The sequence below is a fragment of the Lampris incognitus genome, chromosome 10 (assembly GCF_029633865.1).
Source record: "Lampris incognitus isolate fLamInc1 chromosome 10, fLamInc1.hap2, whole genome shotgun sequence".
NCBI classification, from domain to species: Eukaryota; Metazoa; Chordata; class Actinopteri; order Lampriformes; family Lampridae; genus Lampris; species Lampris incognitus.
Window position 1 is genome coordinate 11,526,602 of NC_079220.1, and position 17,513 is coordinate 11,544,114.

Below are 17,513 nucleotides of genomic sequence, written 5' to 3' on the forward strand. Positions count from 1 at the left end.
CCTGCGTTGATCTGGTTGAGCGGCTGATATCAGGAACCTGTTGGAGATAAATGAGGCCTAGCGTCATTGCCTTTCACCTTAATGTGAGCTGCCCTGCGGAGCGTTCCCGATGTGCTCCCTAATTAATTATGCATATTTCATGCTTAGCCTCTTTGATGCCGGTGGTTGACATGTCTGCCTGTATCTCAGCTCTGTCACTGGTGATTTATTTCAGTCGAACAGCTCAAAGACAAAATTACTGAAGTTATTTATCTCTCTTCACCGCCGCTTATAAAAGTATAGACCGTCACCGAACGTTGCACGCCGCGCAGCAGTTGTTGCAACAGAAAACTCCCGGGTCAGGTTCGCGTAGCTCTACATCACAGCTATACGGCCCCAGAGAGCTTCACATTCACACAGCGGAAAAACCGGCAGATGCCGTTAACAGCTGATCGACAGCACTCTCTATCCTTACCCTCAGTTGTAAGGAGGAAAACCTCCACAGAAAACAACAGAATTTTCAGGAGAAATAACTTGAGGAAATAACCCATTGAAAGGAGTTTGCTGTATTCATTAGTAGTCCTGAGGAAATGTACTCCAGGTGCGTTGGTTGCGCAAGGGATGTGAAAGAGATGATGAAAGAAACCTTCACGCTGACTAAAAAAATTGAAATTATCCAAAGCACAAGCTTACTGATGCAAAAGTAGAAAATATATTTATTTCCATGAGGTGGTCCAGTGCAGAAAAATGTGATGAAGTGACAAAAATTATTTATTTATTTATTTTTGCTAAAGGATTCAGCCCTAGAGGAGGTTAAGCTACGTATGGGGAGAATGGTGCCAAGTGGTAAATAAAATATATTCCCCACAGGATAATCTACAAAGCAAGGGTTGTCCATAACTACCAGTTACAATTTTTGTCCACTAGATGGCACGGTCTGGAAAAAGGTAAGGTGCGTCGCAGTCTTTCTTTTTTCTGTTCTAACTGAGCCTGGTAATGCACACATGGAGTGAATGTGATCGGGCATTGTGGAAAATAATCTGTAAATCTACTAGTACTACTTTCGGTTGCTCCCGTTAGGGGTCGCCACAGTGGATCATCCGTCTCCATCTCTTCCTGTCCTCTACATCTTCCTCAGTAACACCAGCCACCTGCATGTCCTCCCTCACCACCTCCATAAACCTCCTCTTTGGCCTTCCTCTTTTCCTCTTCCCTGGCAGCTCCATATTCAGTATCCTTCTCCCAATATACCCCGCATCGCTCCTCCACACATGTCCAAACCATCTCAATCTTGCCATTTGTTCTTTGGCTCTGCCTTCACTCGCTACCTCTTCTTGGTCTCCAAAGTCATCCTACAGACAACCATCCGATACCGCCTAGCTACGTTCTCCCCGTCACCACCTTGCAGTGTCCAATCCCTTTCAGATCGCGCCCTCTACATAAGATATAGTCCACCTGTGTGCACGTTCCTCCACTTTTTTATGTCACTTGGTGTTCCTCCCTCTTCTTGAAATATGTATTCACCACAGCCATTTCCATCCTTTTCGCAAAATCCACCACCATCTGTCCTTCCACATTTTTCTCCTTGACACCATACCTACCTATCACCTGCCCATCACCTCTGTTCCCTTCACTCCAATCACCACTCTCTCCTCCTTGGGTACCCTCTCCACCACTTCATCCAACTCACTCCAGAATTCTTCTTTCTCTTCCATCTCACACCCAACTTGCGGGACATATGCGCTGATAACATTCATCAATACACCTTCATTTTCCAGCTTCATACTCATCACTCTGTCCAACACTCTCTTCACCTCCAGCTCTTGACATATTCTTCCTTCAGAATTACCCCTTCCCCATTTCTCCTCCCATTCGCACCATGGTAGAAGAGTTTGAACCCACCTCCGATGCTCCTGGCCTTACTCCCCTTCCACCTGGTCTCTTGCACACACAGTATGTCTACCTTTCTTTTTTCCATCATGTCAGCCAGCTCTCTCCCTTTCCCAGTCATAGTGCCAACATTCAAAGTGCCGACTCTCACCTCCACACTCCTACCCTTCCTCCTCTCTCGCTGCCTCTGGACATGCCTTCCCCCCTCTCCTTCTTCTTCGCCCAACAGTAGCATAGTTTCCACTGGCACCCTGCTGGCTAACAGTACCAGTCGCGGTCGTTGGTAACCCGGGCCTCGACTGACCCGGTATGGAAATCTTATTCATGATCCGCATATTTGATTTGGCAAAGATTTTACTCCGGATGCCCTTCCCGACACAACCCTCCCCATTGATCCGAGCTTGGGACCAGCAGTAAGAATGCACTGGCTTGTGCATCCTCAGTGGCTGGGTGGAAAATAATTGGGAAATACACCATAGATTATTAACACCTGACTAAAATAAGTTTTTGTAAATAAAAATGTCAATGTATGGAGCTATATTTTAAGCCGATGGTTTGTCAATAAGTAGACTTTCTATGGAAGCACTAGATTTTGCAGGCTGTAATACAAGAGGTGGTTTGCTAGGCTTGCTAGCTAGTTAGCTGCATCTGTTACATTTCCCGTGCTTACTGTAACTTGGGTAGGTCTAAAGTAGAGAAACGTCTATGTTTTCTTTCCCCTAGACCTCACTGTGAGACTTAATTGTATTCTCCTGAAACTGGAGCCCAAAACGAGGGTTCAGAAAAGACTGACTTGACAATGACTCTGTAAGAAGTAGTTAAAATCATTACACAGCAGGGTAACGCTATTGGCTAACTAACCTGGAAGGAGGACCTTCTGGGGGGGGGGGGGCATCAGACAGAGGGAGTGGGGGGGGGGTCCCTCTTCCAGTACGGCTAGGCATGCAATAGGTGCCGCATGGTCAAGGTAGACAATGCGGTAACAGGCGCTTAATGACAACACTTCGTAACAGTGAAAACGAGGCAAAGAAGAATAGGCAACGCTGGGACAGCACTGTGTGCAGAATCACATGAAGCATCCTCCCTAAACGTCGCCACAGAGCGGCACCATCACTGACTGAAAAGCAGGGTCCTGGAAAGAAAACATACACACAACTCTCAAACAGACAGCGAGCAAACCCAGACACAACACTCGCACAAACGGAGGAAGAGTGCAGAGAGAGAGTGATATGTATCCGGCGGTATCACAAATGGTGAAGAAGCGGTCGTGAACAAAAGACAAGACAAAAAGCAGATAAGAGGGTCCCCAGAGGGGTCAGGGCTCGAGTCAGTGGTAACAGAGGATGCAATGCAGACAGAAGCCTCGTCTCCCCGTCACCACACTTCATTTGAGCAGCACACGCTGTAGTCCTGAAAGAGACTTTCTCGTAGAGAGTGTTAGTTGATACCCTGATACCGAAGGCATCCGTGCTGCAACCTGTTTTTTTTTTTTTCTAAACAGAACAGAGAGACACCTTGGAGTTTATGGTTCAGATGACTGCCATTGACTCCGCCCCCGCATTGCAATTACCACCTGTCTGTGTGACATCTTACTGAGGCTGCACAGTGCTCCTTTTTCTCACTTTCTAACCCAAGTTTGCACTGAGCATGTTCCTCCCCCTGCAGCTGAAGTAGAAATGCATGTGGAAAAACGTGTCTGTGCTTGTTTATTTGTGTCCAGATTCTGGTCGGGGAGCTGTGTGGATTCTTCACCAAGGCGGAGGGGACGCAGGAAAAGACCATTGTCACTGCAGACTGCTGTTACTTCAACCCCCTGCTGAGGCGCATCATACGCTTCCTGGGTGAATGCTCTGTCTTACAATACCACAGCCTGCTGGAAACACTTGTGTGTCTACGTCTTTGTGCATGTGTGTATGTGTGTCCCTGTGTTTGCGTACCCGCCCGCATGTTTAAGATTGAGATCACGTGTAAAAGGAGTCAGAGTTTATAAATAGCGGTATCTATATGTAGATGGTAGCTGGATAATGAATTAGAGCATGCACTTTGAGCTAAGACACTTGAGGTGATGGCAGATAACACCTCTCTGAATATCAAGTGTGCTACAGATTTGCATATCCAGCTGAATCCGTCAACGTGAAGGCCTCTGTTGCAATTTCACACCTCAGCTGACAACAATGTAGTGGGGAGAGGAGAGGATTCATTACTGTCTGTGTTTTCCCATATGAAAAGGGAATACAAAAAACATTTTTATATGGTCTGTTAAGAAATATGTGCTATCACTCCTCTTGTATCTCTCCTCCTCTCCTTACTTCACCCAACTGCCCCCGTCCCAACCTCCCCGTCCCCATCACCTGCTTTCTGTCCCCTCCACAGGTGTCTACGCCTTTGGCCTCTTCACCACCACCATCTTCGCCAACGCAGGCCAGGTAGTGACGGGAAACCAGACGCCTCACTTCTTGTCTGCCTGCAGGCCCAACTATACAGCGCTAGGCTGCCAGTCGAATATGCAGTACATCACAGAGCGCCGGGCCTGCACAGGAAACCCCCTGGTCATCATATCCGCACGCAAATCCTTCCCCTCCAAGGACGCCGCCCTCAGCGTCTACTCAGCAGTGTACACGGTGGTACGTAGGATTTACCACATTGAAGGTCATTGTTTTTTGTTCGCTTAGATGAGATCTAGTTTCTGTCATCATACATATCAATTATGATACTGATTTAGTCACTGGCTTCATTGTGGAGATTTTGGACTCAGGACTTACCACAGCTGGTCTCAGCTTTACAAAGCTGTCTCATGGAGCAACCAAACACATCAGACATTTGTCAGCAATTCCAATAAAACCCAATTATCTAAACTGCATTTGGAAGTGATATCCAAAATGTCTAATATTATCAATGATGAATCTCACTGATGAAGTACTTCCTGATTCAACTTGTAGGAATGACCATCCTACACATACCTAGTAACCATGAATAAACTACTCGACCAGTACAAAAAACTCATAGACTATGGGAAATCATGTCCAGAGTCTAACTAGGTTTATTTTGTTGTTGCTGAATGGCAGCACGGTGGTGCAGTGGTTAGCACGGTCGCCTCACAGCAAGAAGGTCCTGGGTTCAAGCCCCGAGGTAGTCCAACCTTGTGGGTCGTCCTCTTTGTGGAGTTTTGCATGTTCTCCCCATGTCTGTGTGGGTTCCCTCCGAGTGCTCCAGTTTCCTCCCACAGTCCAAAGACATGTAGGTCAGGTGAATCGGCTGTACTAAATTGTCCCTAAGTGTGAATGTGTGTGTTTGTGTAAGCCTTGTGATGGACTGGCGGCCGGTCCAGGGTATCTCCCCACCCGCTGCCCAATGACTGCTGGGATAGGCCCCAGTATCCCCCACAACCCCACGAGTAAGGATAAGCGGTTTGGATAATGAATGAACAAGTTTAAGGCTCGTGTTGCCCTGTAAGATGCCGTTGTAAAGCTGCGTCCAGCGGTCGTCTCATATCCAAAACCGCCACAATGAAGCCATAGAGTAAAATGGCATTAAAACCAATATGGATGATGGCAAAAACTGTGCTGCAGAAAAACAGGATTATCATTTTACTCCCTGGCAGGAGAGAGAGAGACTGGATTTTATGGGGGAGGGTTTTTTCTCTAAGATTTTTGATGCACACAAACGTTGTTAGCGATTATGGTTAGGTGACTGACCCTGGCCACCAGTTAAATACCGATATGCGTTGGCTGTTGTTTGTAAGTCTGCCTAGGTCAGCAGCCATCAGTTGGAGGCCCCATATGTCCTGGTTTGCTCATCAGACCATCAAAGTAAATGTTGGGGGTGCTCCCGTCGGACCACAAGTTTGATTTCCAGTCTTCAAAACACATACGAGAGACACAGTCTTCTCATCTAAGCTGCCTGTATGTTTGCGTGTATGTGTGTGCATGCCGATGCTGCATGTGCTCTGCACGAGCACATGCGTGTGTGTCTGCATGCCTTCCCTACAGATGTACGTGACACTGGTGTTCAAGACCAAGGGTACGCGGCTGACCAAGCCCACGGTCAGCCTGACCCTGCTGTGTCTGGCCATGCTCGTGGGCGTGGTCAGGGTGGCCGAGTACCGCAACCACTGGTCGGACGTCCTGGCGGGCTTCTTCACGGGGGGAGCCATCGCTGTGTTTCTGGTGAGGAAGGGAGGGTGCGGGGTCTTTGTGAGTGTTTTTTGTTTGTGCACGTACTGTGTGTGTGTGTTTGCATGGGGGGTGGATCATTAGGAGAGAAAGAGCCTTACCAGGCTTCTTCATTGGGGGGAACTGTGGGTTAAGAGTAGGGATGGCTATGGAGTACTGATACCAGCACCGATGTGGGAGGTATTAGCTAGATTGATAAGGGCTGTACTAACGGCGCTTCTTATCAGTGCCGCAGGTTGCATCAGCATAAGTCATTTTTTCACAGCGGGTGATGCAATCAGCCAAGGAGAGGTTACACACTCTACCAGAAAGAGCTGATAGGCTGATTGTTTTTACAGAAAATAAAATCAAAAACCTGTGTCGACCAATAATTGGAATTCTTCAGTGCGGTTAGTTTCTGTTAGGTACTGCATATGTACCAGTACATTATTCAGTATGCTGCTGCCGTGCATGTTATGCTGACTTCTGGTAACAACATCCATGTGTCAAATATGATGGCGTTGTCGATATTTGTCAATCCCCAGCAATAATAAATATTTTTTTCTTGGTGGCAAAAAAAGAAGAAGGTATCATTAAAGCTGAACTGTGGAGTTTTCCATGTAAGTTAAAACAGGGTATATCATTTCAGTTGTGCTTTATGTTTTTAGAGCCCCGCTGATCATGTAAGCCTTCAAAGATGCTTGGAGAATCTTGAATTGAATTTTAGAAGGCCAGAGGTTTACTTTACAAGGCTCCAGCGTTTACATCCAGATTTCAGGGCAGCGCTTTAGAAGAAGAGAAGAAGAAAATGAGAGACTTTACACTAGAACACACATGCAGGCAGGGAGTGGTGGGTGAAAAAAATGTTCCTTCTGCACTTTTCCCATCCTGCTGCCCTTCCTCCAGGGGCAGCCAGGAGCAGTGGGCAGCCCTTTCCTTCGGCGCCTGGGGACCAATTCCGGGCGGTCAGCTATGTTGTGGTCAGGGACAGGACAGGAGAGTAGAGGCTCCCACCCCTTCATTTGGTTGAAGGCTTAAGTTCCAAGTATAGCTGATGTACTTCTGCTTCTTCTCGGTTGGACAAAGATCGGTTCTCACTGTTGCCCACAACGTTAAAAACCCAACTTTCTGCCGCCTTCGATTCTGTCTGTGGTCACTTATTTTGTTTCATCATATCGTATTGCACGATACAAGTGTTGTCACTGACCTATCTTTATGTTACTGTTGTCGGACGACTGCACAACTATAAACTGTCAGTAGAGTGCAGAGCCCCGCCACTGCGGTATAAAACAGGTTTTTCAAAGGTTTTGAATCACGTCAACTACGAGAGGTCCTTGATCATACAGTCATAGCTGTGCACAAAATTATTAAGCTGACAGGCCCAGTGGTATGCGAGATTAACAGCGGACAGTTGCACACACACACACGGACAGAAAAAACAGTGTTTTTCCTGTCATTATAAAACTTTTGCACAGCGCCCAGGTCGATTGAACGGGAAATATGGAAACAAAAAAGCTTTTAATATTTTAACATGCAGTACTCAAGCTGAAAAATGTACCTAATAAAAACGTTTTACCTGTCAGTCTGTGGATGTGCAGCCTCCTAGGAACTTGCACTTTCCAAAAAGAAAAAGTTTGCCATGCGATCATTTTAGTCGGTTCATCAAGTGTTCCCCCAGTTCTCCTGTACTGAGATCAGCAGTGACCGATTTTCTGACCTGCGAAATACGATCAACTTCTCTTTTAATTTTAAGACTCATACCCAAATACCTAATGTTTTGACACTGTCACTGCCTGATCTAAATCAACCGTAGATGTGAGTCACGCGTTCACATGGTTGACTTTGATCAGGCAGCGACAGAGAGCAGCATTGGTCGAGCGGGCCAGAGAGTGAATGAAGAGAGGGAGCAGCGGTAGCGAGAACAAACGCTTTTCAAAGGTTTTGAGTCACCGCAACCATGAGAGGTTCTTGATCATACAGTCATAATTGTGCAGAAATGTCAGGCTGATAAGCCCAGTAGTAGGGAGCATGTCTGTGTTTCCTCAACCCTGTTTCATTGAATTTACCTAAACTTAACCTAACCTACCTTAACCTGACTTAACCTCTACCTAACCCTAACCTTAACAGCACGGTGGCCCAGTGGTTAGCACTGTTGCCTCACAGCAAGAAGGTCCTGGGTTCGAACCCCAGGTTGTCCCAGCCCCTTTCTATGTGGAGTTTGCATGTTCTCCCTGTGTCTGTGTGGGTTTCCTCCTGGGGGCCCCGGTTTCCTCCCACCATCAAAAAGACATGCATGTTAGGGTTGATACTCCTGTCTGTGCCCCTGAGCAAGGCAGTGGAAAGAAGAACTGGAGTTGGTCCCCGGGTGCTGCAGCTGCCCACTGCTGCTATACAATAGGATGGGTTACATGCAGAGAAGACATTTCATTGCAACTGTACAATGACAAAATAACGTGGTGTTCTTTCTTTCCTTACTTCTTTCTTTAACCTAACAAACAATAGGTAACGTATTTGATAGCTTACTCACAGGTCAGGGGGAACTTAGGGCTGACCCCCAGCAGTATGCGAGAATAGCCGCAGACAGATACACAGACACACATGACTAAATGCAATATCGCCTCCCAGGCTACCGCCTAGCAGGGATAATAAAAAGTGATTTGATCGAGTGTCAGAAGATGCTAAATTACTGTTAGCCTTGGTAAGCCAGTTACTCTTGCTAGCCAGTTAGCAGCTCCCTCTTTACAGCTCTGTGCTCGTGGTGTGTATGTTCTTATGCACTTGCTTGAAAATCAGCTGACGTTCATGTTCTTGTTATGTCGCTGAGACACACTTCCCTCAGTAGCGCCACAAGTGGCCAAAAACGCCACAGTTTAACTTTTTGTGGTATCATCAAGCACTGGTATTGATAAGAGGTGCCGATGCCGGTACTGATATGAGTAAATTTCCAACGATACCTAACCTAAGGTAATTGTCTGCACCGGTCTCCCTCTTCCAGGTGACCTGCGTGATCAACAACTTCCAGCAGATGCAGCCTCCCTCTCCTCCGCCGCAGCCACAGCGCCCTGAGTCTGTGCTGGGCATGCCCATGGTGACATTGCCCTGCGTGGAGAGTCCACTTGAAAAGTTAAGTGGCCCTCAGGTAAGGGGCGGGGATGGGTGCGAGGCAGGGCCGCACATATCAAAGGGCCAAGGGACATGCGCCCCTTGTCCCATATCTGAACCTGTCGCTCTCCATTCCCCTCTGACCTGAAGCACCAATGTAATATTCCCCGAATCGCCACGCCTAGCCACTAGTCCCATCTACACACCCGAAACCCCGCCCCCCCCTGCAAAAACACGCAACTCAATCCCCTAAACTGCTGCACGCCCAAACCCCCTGTTCATAGACCGATAACAGCACTAATGGGATTTGTCCTGTAGGTGTGAAATGAGCAGTGATTATATTCCAGCCGGAGGATAGAACAAATCCCAGTGTGAACGCTCGCCTGGGGAACAGACACTTCCTCGCTCCTTAAATCATCAGCGTTACACATTTTCCCCTTATCTGGGGTTTAGGGAGCCACTTATCACTTTGAAGTGAGTCAGCAGTTTGGCCGACCCACCTGAGGTGTAATTTACCATTCTGAGAAAAGGCTGGGATTCAATGGAGAGAGGGCTGATGCCAGGAAAACCTTGACCTGAATCTAACAAAGGCCTTTTAGGGGCGGTAAAGGAAATATATGGTCGTCACGCGGTCACCACCTTAGAGGACCCCGCCAATTTACCTCTATTCTTCCTCGATGTGGCAGAATTGCTGAAACAAATCCTCTTGAGAAGGGGTGATTAGCGTGTGGGCGGTCCATCCAGCAGTTAAGAAGTGGGACGATATTACAATGGCTACCTCTGTCTGAGTTGGTTTGTGTCCTCTGTGGTCTGTCATCCTCAGTAACCCTTACCTGATGCCTCTTTTCCCCTGTCTCCTACCTTGCCTCTTCTCCTTTCAATCTATTTCCCTTTCCCTCACTCTCTCCAGCATCCCGCCCTATCCTCCTCCTCCCCACCCTACAACTCCTATGTTCAACCATTCTAACAAACTTAAGATATTTTTGGCTATCTCTCTCACTTCTCACAATTTCTCTCTTTCCTTGAACTTTTTTTTTTCTGTTACCCTCGTTTGTCCACTTCTCCGGTGTCATCCTTTCGCCCCCCCCCCCCCCCCGCCCCGGAACATCTCTCTTGATTATTCTTCGTTCGCTTTTCTCTCTCCTCCCCCCCCCCTCTCTCTTTCTCTCCCTCTCTTTGTCTCACTCCTCTCTCTCCCCTGCAGACTCCGCGGGGGTCTCCGTTCACCGAGATCACATGACCATCAGCCCTATCGGTTCCCCGCCACCCCCGATGTCCTCATACCGTCTCGCTCCATTTCCAGCGAAGTCTAGACCAGCCCGAGCAGCACTCGCCCTACTGCGCCGCTCATCTGGCGGGGCGATATGCAACACTACACCGATCTTATTCGACGCAGGTCTAGACCTCCCTTTACAAACATAGTATAGTGTTATAGCACACTCAGGCACATGCACACACTTATATATACACACACACACACACACACACACACACACACACACACACACACACACACACACACACACGCACAAACATCATCTCCCTAACTTTCCCAAACCCCAACCCTCGGGGAACTGATAGGTGAAATCTACAGACTTTCTCTTTGCTGGACCACCAGTAAAGTCAAAAGACTTCTCAGCTACCTAGCTGAATATTCAGTACAGTGTCAGGTACATCCTTTTATTGTTTGTTTGTTGCTGTTTTTTTGTTGTTGGTATGGTTTTTTTTTTTTTTCTTTCATTTTTAGAGACTTTTCGTTGCAATGCTATCTATTTTGTATAAAGTCAGACGTGTAAAGCTCACCGATACCACATTAATTCATCCGTAATGGTGTGTTGTGCAGGGAAAGCCTCATCAACATGCAGCCGGCACGATCTTTTTCTCCTCTGCTCGACTCTATTAATGAGTTTACAGCTGTGTGTGGGGGAGATACTCATCTGTCCTTGTGAACTCTCGGCGCTTAGACTCCCAGATCACAGCTTTGGTGTCTGGGCAACAGGTTGTCATCTTGGACCAAATAACTTCTCTAGAGGATAGAAGTGCAGCCGATATTTATATGTAAAGACCAGCCATTTAGAACGTATCACAAGCACACACACATACACACACAGCATACTATGACATATACTGACTCTTCCTCTTACCTTTCTTGTTCTTTTTCTCTTTTCTCTCTCTCCGTCTCGCTCCCTCACGCACACATGTGCACGTATGCATGCACAGACATGCACACACACACATGCACAAACATGCACATGCACATATACATGCACACACATGCATGCATCAACAGAGGCATGCACACACACATGTGCACAAACATACACATGCACATATACATGCACACACATGCATGCGTCAACAGAGACATGCGCACACACATGCACACACACATGCACATGCAGGCATGCACAGAGACAAGTCGGAGTAGCGGGGCCTTAGTCGGCGCTGCATGAGGTTTCGCGAGATCAAAGAGTTTAGTTGATACAGCTTAGCGGAGGCACCCGACAAAAGCAAACAGATGAAAGTACACACACCTGCTCTTGGCTTTCTTCTTTATTGTCTTTCAGACGGTTTGGTCGCAGCTTTGCCAAACTGACGTGAAACTCAAATAGATTTCCTCCGACAAAATTAGCAACAAGTGTGCCAGCTGCAGGTGGCACAACGGTAACCCAAGAAGAAGAAGAAAAAAAGCACGTCACATGCCGGGACAAGCATTTTTCACATGTTGTATTCAGCGTCTTTTGGGGGAAGGGAGCCTCGGTTAGCAATGCTTTGTCATTTAGGTGATGCCAACTGACATTTTCATTTCAACATTTCCCAACTCACTTACGTCTGGCCTGGAACGATATCTATCACACTGAAGGGGAACGGAGCTAAAAGCTGGAAAAAGATTCAGACAAAGGCTTCATTTCTCCCTCCCTTATGAGAAAGTTGCTTTAAGGACTGGTTGTCTCGTGTAATTACTGTGATTTATTTCCGAGGACGTTTTTTCTGATCAGTTCATTTATCGATGTGTATATATGTGGTGTGATGACCATATGCGCTGCTGTGGTACGGCACATGTGGCGTGATCAGTTTTGCTGATTTTGATTTGCACACTCTCTCCACTCCGCGTTTCAATTCACCCCCCCCCCCCCCGGTGTACTGCATCTTTTTTTGCAGCCTCTGTTTGGTTCTTTGCTGTGTGTTGTCGATATCTTGACTAAAATACCTTTACTGTGCTATGTAATGTTACCCTCTGCTGGACAAGGAAAACACACACACACACACACACACACACACATATACTTCACATATACATGCACATGCACGCAACACACAAAGAAAACGATTACCGTATACAAAGGTTATTTTTCAAGCAGACACACTTCAGGTAAAATCATGCAACAGTGTAGAAATACACAACCACACACACACACACACACACACACACTCCTGCACTCATTATATACTTTACAAGCACATGACACAAAAGCACATAGAAAGTGCACACACACACACACACACACACACGTATATATATATATATATATATATATATATATATATATATATATATATATTCCCAAGCCTATCTCCTGTTTCCTCCCCGCCCCCCGTTCCACTTTCTTACACAAAACCCTGTTTGTATGGTTCTGTACATAGTTCTTTTGTATTGAGAACATGATTTTTACATAAACATCACTGACACTCCCAACAGTGCAGAACACCACAGACGGGACTTATAATGTATTTGTTACGACGACGACAGTAATGTGAAGTGCATTAAGGTGCTGAACCGCTCTCTGCCAACACCGGATGGATTGGAGCATGCCCAGCTAACAAGCGGTTTCCGTCGACCCAGCTGCCCTTTGGACCAACGGTGGAGTTCGCAAGAATTTCATAACAGTGTGAAGCCATAAACATTTTCAGTGACGTCACTTCCAGTACGCACAAACCTTGGAGGCAGTTATGTTTTTCTATACCTGTGCCATTGACCTGCGGAGTCCCATACCTGTAGTCCGTGGTTACTTTACGGGGTGCCCGCTAAAATGCCGGCGATGGTGTCATGTCCTTTCTGTGCGTGCTAGTCTTTTTGAGTCGGTTTCGATTATCTTTGAGTCTGACAACAGATTACTCCAAGACACCAGAAGTCAACACACTCATGGTTAACACAGTGATAACAATGCTTATTATTATCATTATTATTATTCAGCTCCACCTGTCTGTAGTATGTAGTCCTCTTGGTACCACATGGAAGGAGAAGAGGATAGATATCAATTGAGCGTCTTGTACATGTGAGCGGTCCGTGCACTGTTTAAACAAGATAAGTCCAGTCTGGAAACCAGGGGGGTTCAGATCAGCGGGCTGGGTTGTGATCGGTTTGCGGTGTTTTGAGGTGGAGGTAGACTCGTGAGCATCGCTGCTTTGTTCTGACATTACCTTGGTAATCCTGCTGTTGCTCTCCATTTTGTTCTGTCCGAAGGAACTAAAACCCTCGAGATTTCACGACTGCAGAGGCTCCTAATTGTCGGGGGGGGGCCCCAAAATGACGATTATGATTACGTTAATACAACAGCTTCTCAGTTGCACAATATCTGGAGAATGCAGTCTCAATCACTGTTGTTTGCTGAGCATCACTTTATCACATCCGTCTCCAGAGATGAAATGTAGCATGTGCCAAGACAACCATGGGCAACAAAAAAAAAGCGGCCTCCGAGGAGCAGCCTGATTTTAGACGGGTGAGAGTTGGTACTTTTCTGGTTCAGCGAGAATATGGGCAAAGATTGGAAGAATATTTGAACAAATGCTCGACATATATTTACCCTCCGTCAACTCGGCAGTATTAACCGTCCAAAAGGATACCCGCCGAGGAACAAATGCAACGCCATGTGAATAGAAAAAGCACCCATTTTCCTTTCCAGCATTCTGACGTTTGGAAAAAACTTTTCTTTCGGTTCTCTAACAGCATTCCCTCTGTTTTGTAAAGATCTGTCTGAAGAGATCAATAAATGGATATTGCAATAAGAACATGGCGTTTTTGTATATATATATATATATGTGCATTTGTACTAAATGATTGCCTGTGTGCAAATCATTTGTTTTTATCATCGGGATTCATAATTTGTGTGCATGTGTTTGTTGCTGTTGTAAATATGTGTTTGCATGCCAAGGGATCAAGGATCCTGCAAGGGGGGCGAGGTACCGAAATGAAACGCACTCTTCCCATTGGCCACCAGTTATCACTCCTCATGCTGTAGCATCTGAATGAGCTTGTTTTATATGCCAGTTTCTGGTGCTGAAATTAACTTGTCGTAGCCTGATTTGGTCCACCAGGCTGTTTACGGTCTCCATTGCTCAGAAAAGGGGTGAATTTTTTTAAAACGACTTGATTGGTGGCACACTAACGTACCCCTCTCCCTCGTCCCCTGGTTTATGCGCTCGCACGTCCGCTTGATTTTGTGTGCGCGCACGCACGCGCGTGTGCGCTTATTTACGAGGACACGAACCGCTGATCTACCTTTCCAACCAATCCAATTCGTTTTCCAATCACAGCGTTGGTGGTTTCATCTGGTCTTCACCAGACCCTGGGGTGCCTTACCCACGGCAGCACGCAAAGATGGCGTCCGATTGTTTTCCTGCCTTATTTTTTTCACATTTCAGAGACCAAATGAAAAATTAAGCAGTCAACATGGTTCCCTCTTAAATCGTTTCCCTTAGTCATCTTTGAATTGGGACTCCATCGTATGGCAAGCATAGAAAATGGGCTTTGTAAAGGAGACTCGCTTGTTCCAAAGAAATTACTGTAACCCACTTAAATTAGACATGCATCTGATTGGTTTGGTTTTTTTTTTTAAGGAAAAGACTTAAAAGTTGAATAACCAATACCTACAAGCGCAATGAGCGGTGATGGCTCTGCACTGCCATCATGTGGTCTAACGTGTTGTCATTTGCTGCAGCGTTAAATGGGCAATTGGATGGATCTGTTCAAATTTTGATACGTCTGCAACACGTTAAGTAGAGGAGCAAAACTGAGCTCTGTGTGCCTGATTCATGCCAATGAAAATGCTAATGATGATACTGATTCAAAATCTGCCCTTTTTCATGGACAAGCCACAATTTAAATTGGATATATTTTGAAAATGACGTCACAGCATGTGGCGGGAACGAGGGCGGTACAGAATGAAAGCACATTACACGACCTTTGAATATCTACGTGCAGAAAAAGTCGTGCACCTTTCCACGTATTTCTCTGCGTTTAGGAGTAGGCCTACGTATCAGACCAAGCCACCCGCACGCGAAGAAAATGTGTTTACAATATAAATCCACAAGATGGCAATATATATCGTAAATACGTAATTCCATACGTTTGGCACTACACAGAGGAGCCGAGAAGATGTTATAGTACATCATCTTTTGGATGTCTTGTGTTCCTTGCACATGAATAGATTGTTAGAGATGTGCTATGAAATGAAAGGGACAATTGCGCAGGGTAATGAGAGGATCTGCAGCTGTGCACGCTGAGGAAATTTAATGAGATCCATTTTCTCAATGTCACACACAATGAATAGAATTACCTATACATCAATAACTATGGAGCGTTCACTTCAAATGCACTACGGTGATTTCTTTAATAAGCGTCTCTTTCACTGATTTTGGAAAATCACATCCATAAAAAAAACCGCATGCGCGCGCGCGCACACACACACACGGTATACCGTAAATGAACTAAATTGAAAAGCTGATCAAAGAAAGCTCACAGTACCACTGACACTAATTGCAGCCAGCTCAATACTTTACGGAGATGCACCTGCAACCCCCCCCCCCCAAAAAACCTCAGCTTGACTGAATTTAAACGACCACCAAACATCCCACTCAGAGAGGTTCAAAGGATGACGCCGTTTCCTCGGTGAAACGCCACCTGCTGTGTCTTTCTGCCTCCAGTCTCTCTCACCCATGCAGGCCTCATTAGTGTGGGCAACAAACTCCCTCTGTTAGTTTGTTGGGAATTTCGTGTCTTCAGTGTTCTTCCTTTCGGTCGCGGTGCCGCCGTTTCCTGGAGATTCTGTGTAATTTCGCGTTGAAACGGGACTCTGTCTGGGGTTTTTAAGTGGACGCAATTTGTCTGTCCCGGCAGCTTTTGACACCAGGCCTCATTCATGCTTCAACGTTATGCGTCGCAGAGCCGTCTGTCTGTACGCTGCGAAACGGAAGCAGTACCACCGGAAGTCGTGGGGGCAGTGTCGCCAATAGCTGGTTCAAACCGGGCCAGCGAGACACGACGAAGACGTTCCAAAAAAAATGGCGGAACTTTTTTTTGAGGTGAGATTTTGAGAATTTTTAACCGTATCTACGAAGTTAGCTCAACCGGGCACAGGGTCAGACAACCATATACATATACGTATACATAGACGCCGGATTGGCCGCTAGGTTTTCGTCAACGTCGTCGACACATTGGACCGGGCAAGACTGGCCTGTGAGCGTCTAGCAGCGGTTATAGCGTAACAAGATTAAATGAGTAAATTAAGAGTAAATGGAGACTGAACTTTTTTTGCACTCCACGTACATCGTAAACCATTCAATATATTGAAATCGCTTGAGAAATGTGAACGTCATAGTGCTTTTTTTGGCCTAGAAAAACCGCAGCTCCCCCATTTACTTTGCCTACAAGAGACGACCTCTTCCGCCGTCGCCATGTTTGTTGCCAGAAACTTTCGACTCTGAACTGCCCTCTAGTGGACGTATTGCTTAACGTCGATGCCAACGTGAAGGAAGCGTGGAAGTATGGACAGTGATGGTTACGTCGTTTGAAATGGACGTATTTATTTTCGTACGTAAAGGGAACATAAATCAGCCTGACTCTCGATGAAAGCGCAGAAAGAGGAGAATGAAACAAGGCACCACAGAGGAAGATGTTTGTTGATGGGTAATGCAGTATTCTAATTTGATTCTATTCAAATCTAAAATTTGCGCCCCTGTTTGATGTTTTCATTGTTATTTTATTGTAATTTCAAGCACACCCATCTATGTAATGGACAGCACAGCATGTGAGAAGAAGACCAAAATGAAGCGCTGCCATGGATTGGGTGGGTGATACAGAGATGCCAGCTAGTAAGTGAATCAGCTCTTTTTTTTATTTAGCACTGTTAAGAAAATGAATAAAGATAAAATAGGCCCATTTTATTTTTTCAAATTGTTATTTCTGTCACTTTATACAACAGTCTCCCAAGTGCACTTCACACAAATCCAATTCCCTCAGCTGATGGTTATGAAGGGCGACACGGAACGTGTCGCAAAACATACCCTCGACTGTTTAAAATCCTTGAGTAGTTTTGGTCATTCTGCTTCTCATTTATAATTCCATTATTTTACACCAAGTGCTTATACACCGACACAAAATGAGAGGTGGAG

At 46.1% G+C, this 17,513-nt stretch overlaps 1 protein-coding gene across 1 annotated transcript in view; it reads left to right on the forward strand.

The window, feature by feature from the left end:
* Positions 1–10,435, forward strand: part of plppr2a (phospholipid phosphatase related 2a) — a 93,302-nt gene extending 82,867 nt beyond the window's left edge. Inside the window, exons 3-7 of the mRNA XM_056288341.1 lie at positions 3,590–3,710; positions 4,243–4,493; positions 5,859–6,035; positions 9,016–9,143; positions 10,327–10,435. Coding sequence (XP_056144316.1) covers positions 3,590–3,710; positions 4,243–4,493; positions 5,859–6,035; positions 9,016–9,143; positions 10,327–10,435 — 786 coding nt within the window. The remainder of the gene's footprint in view (positions 1–3,589; positions 3,711–4,242; positions 4,494–5,858; positions 6,036–9,015; positions 9,144–10,326) is intronic.
* The last annotated feature ends 7,078 nt before the right edge of the window (positions 10,436–17,513 follow it).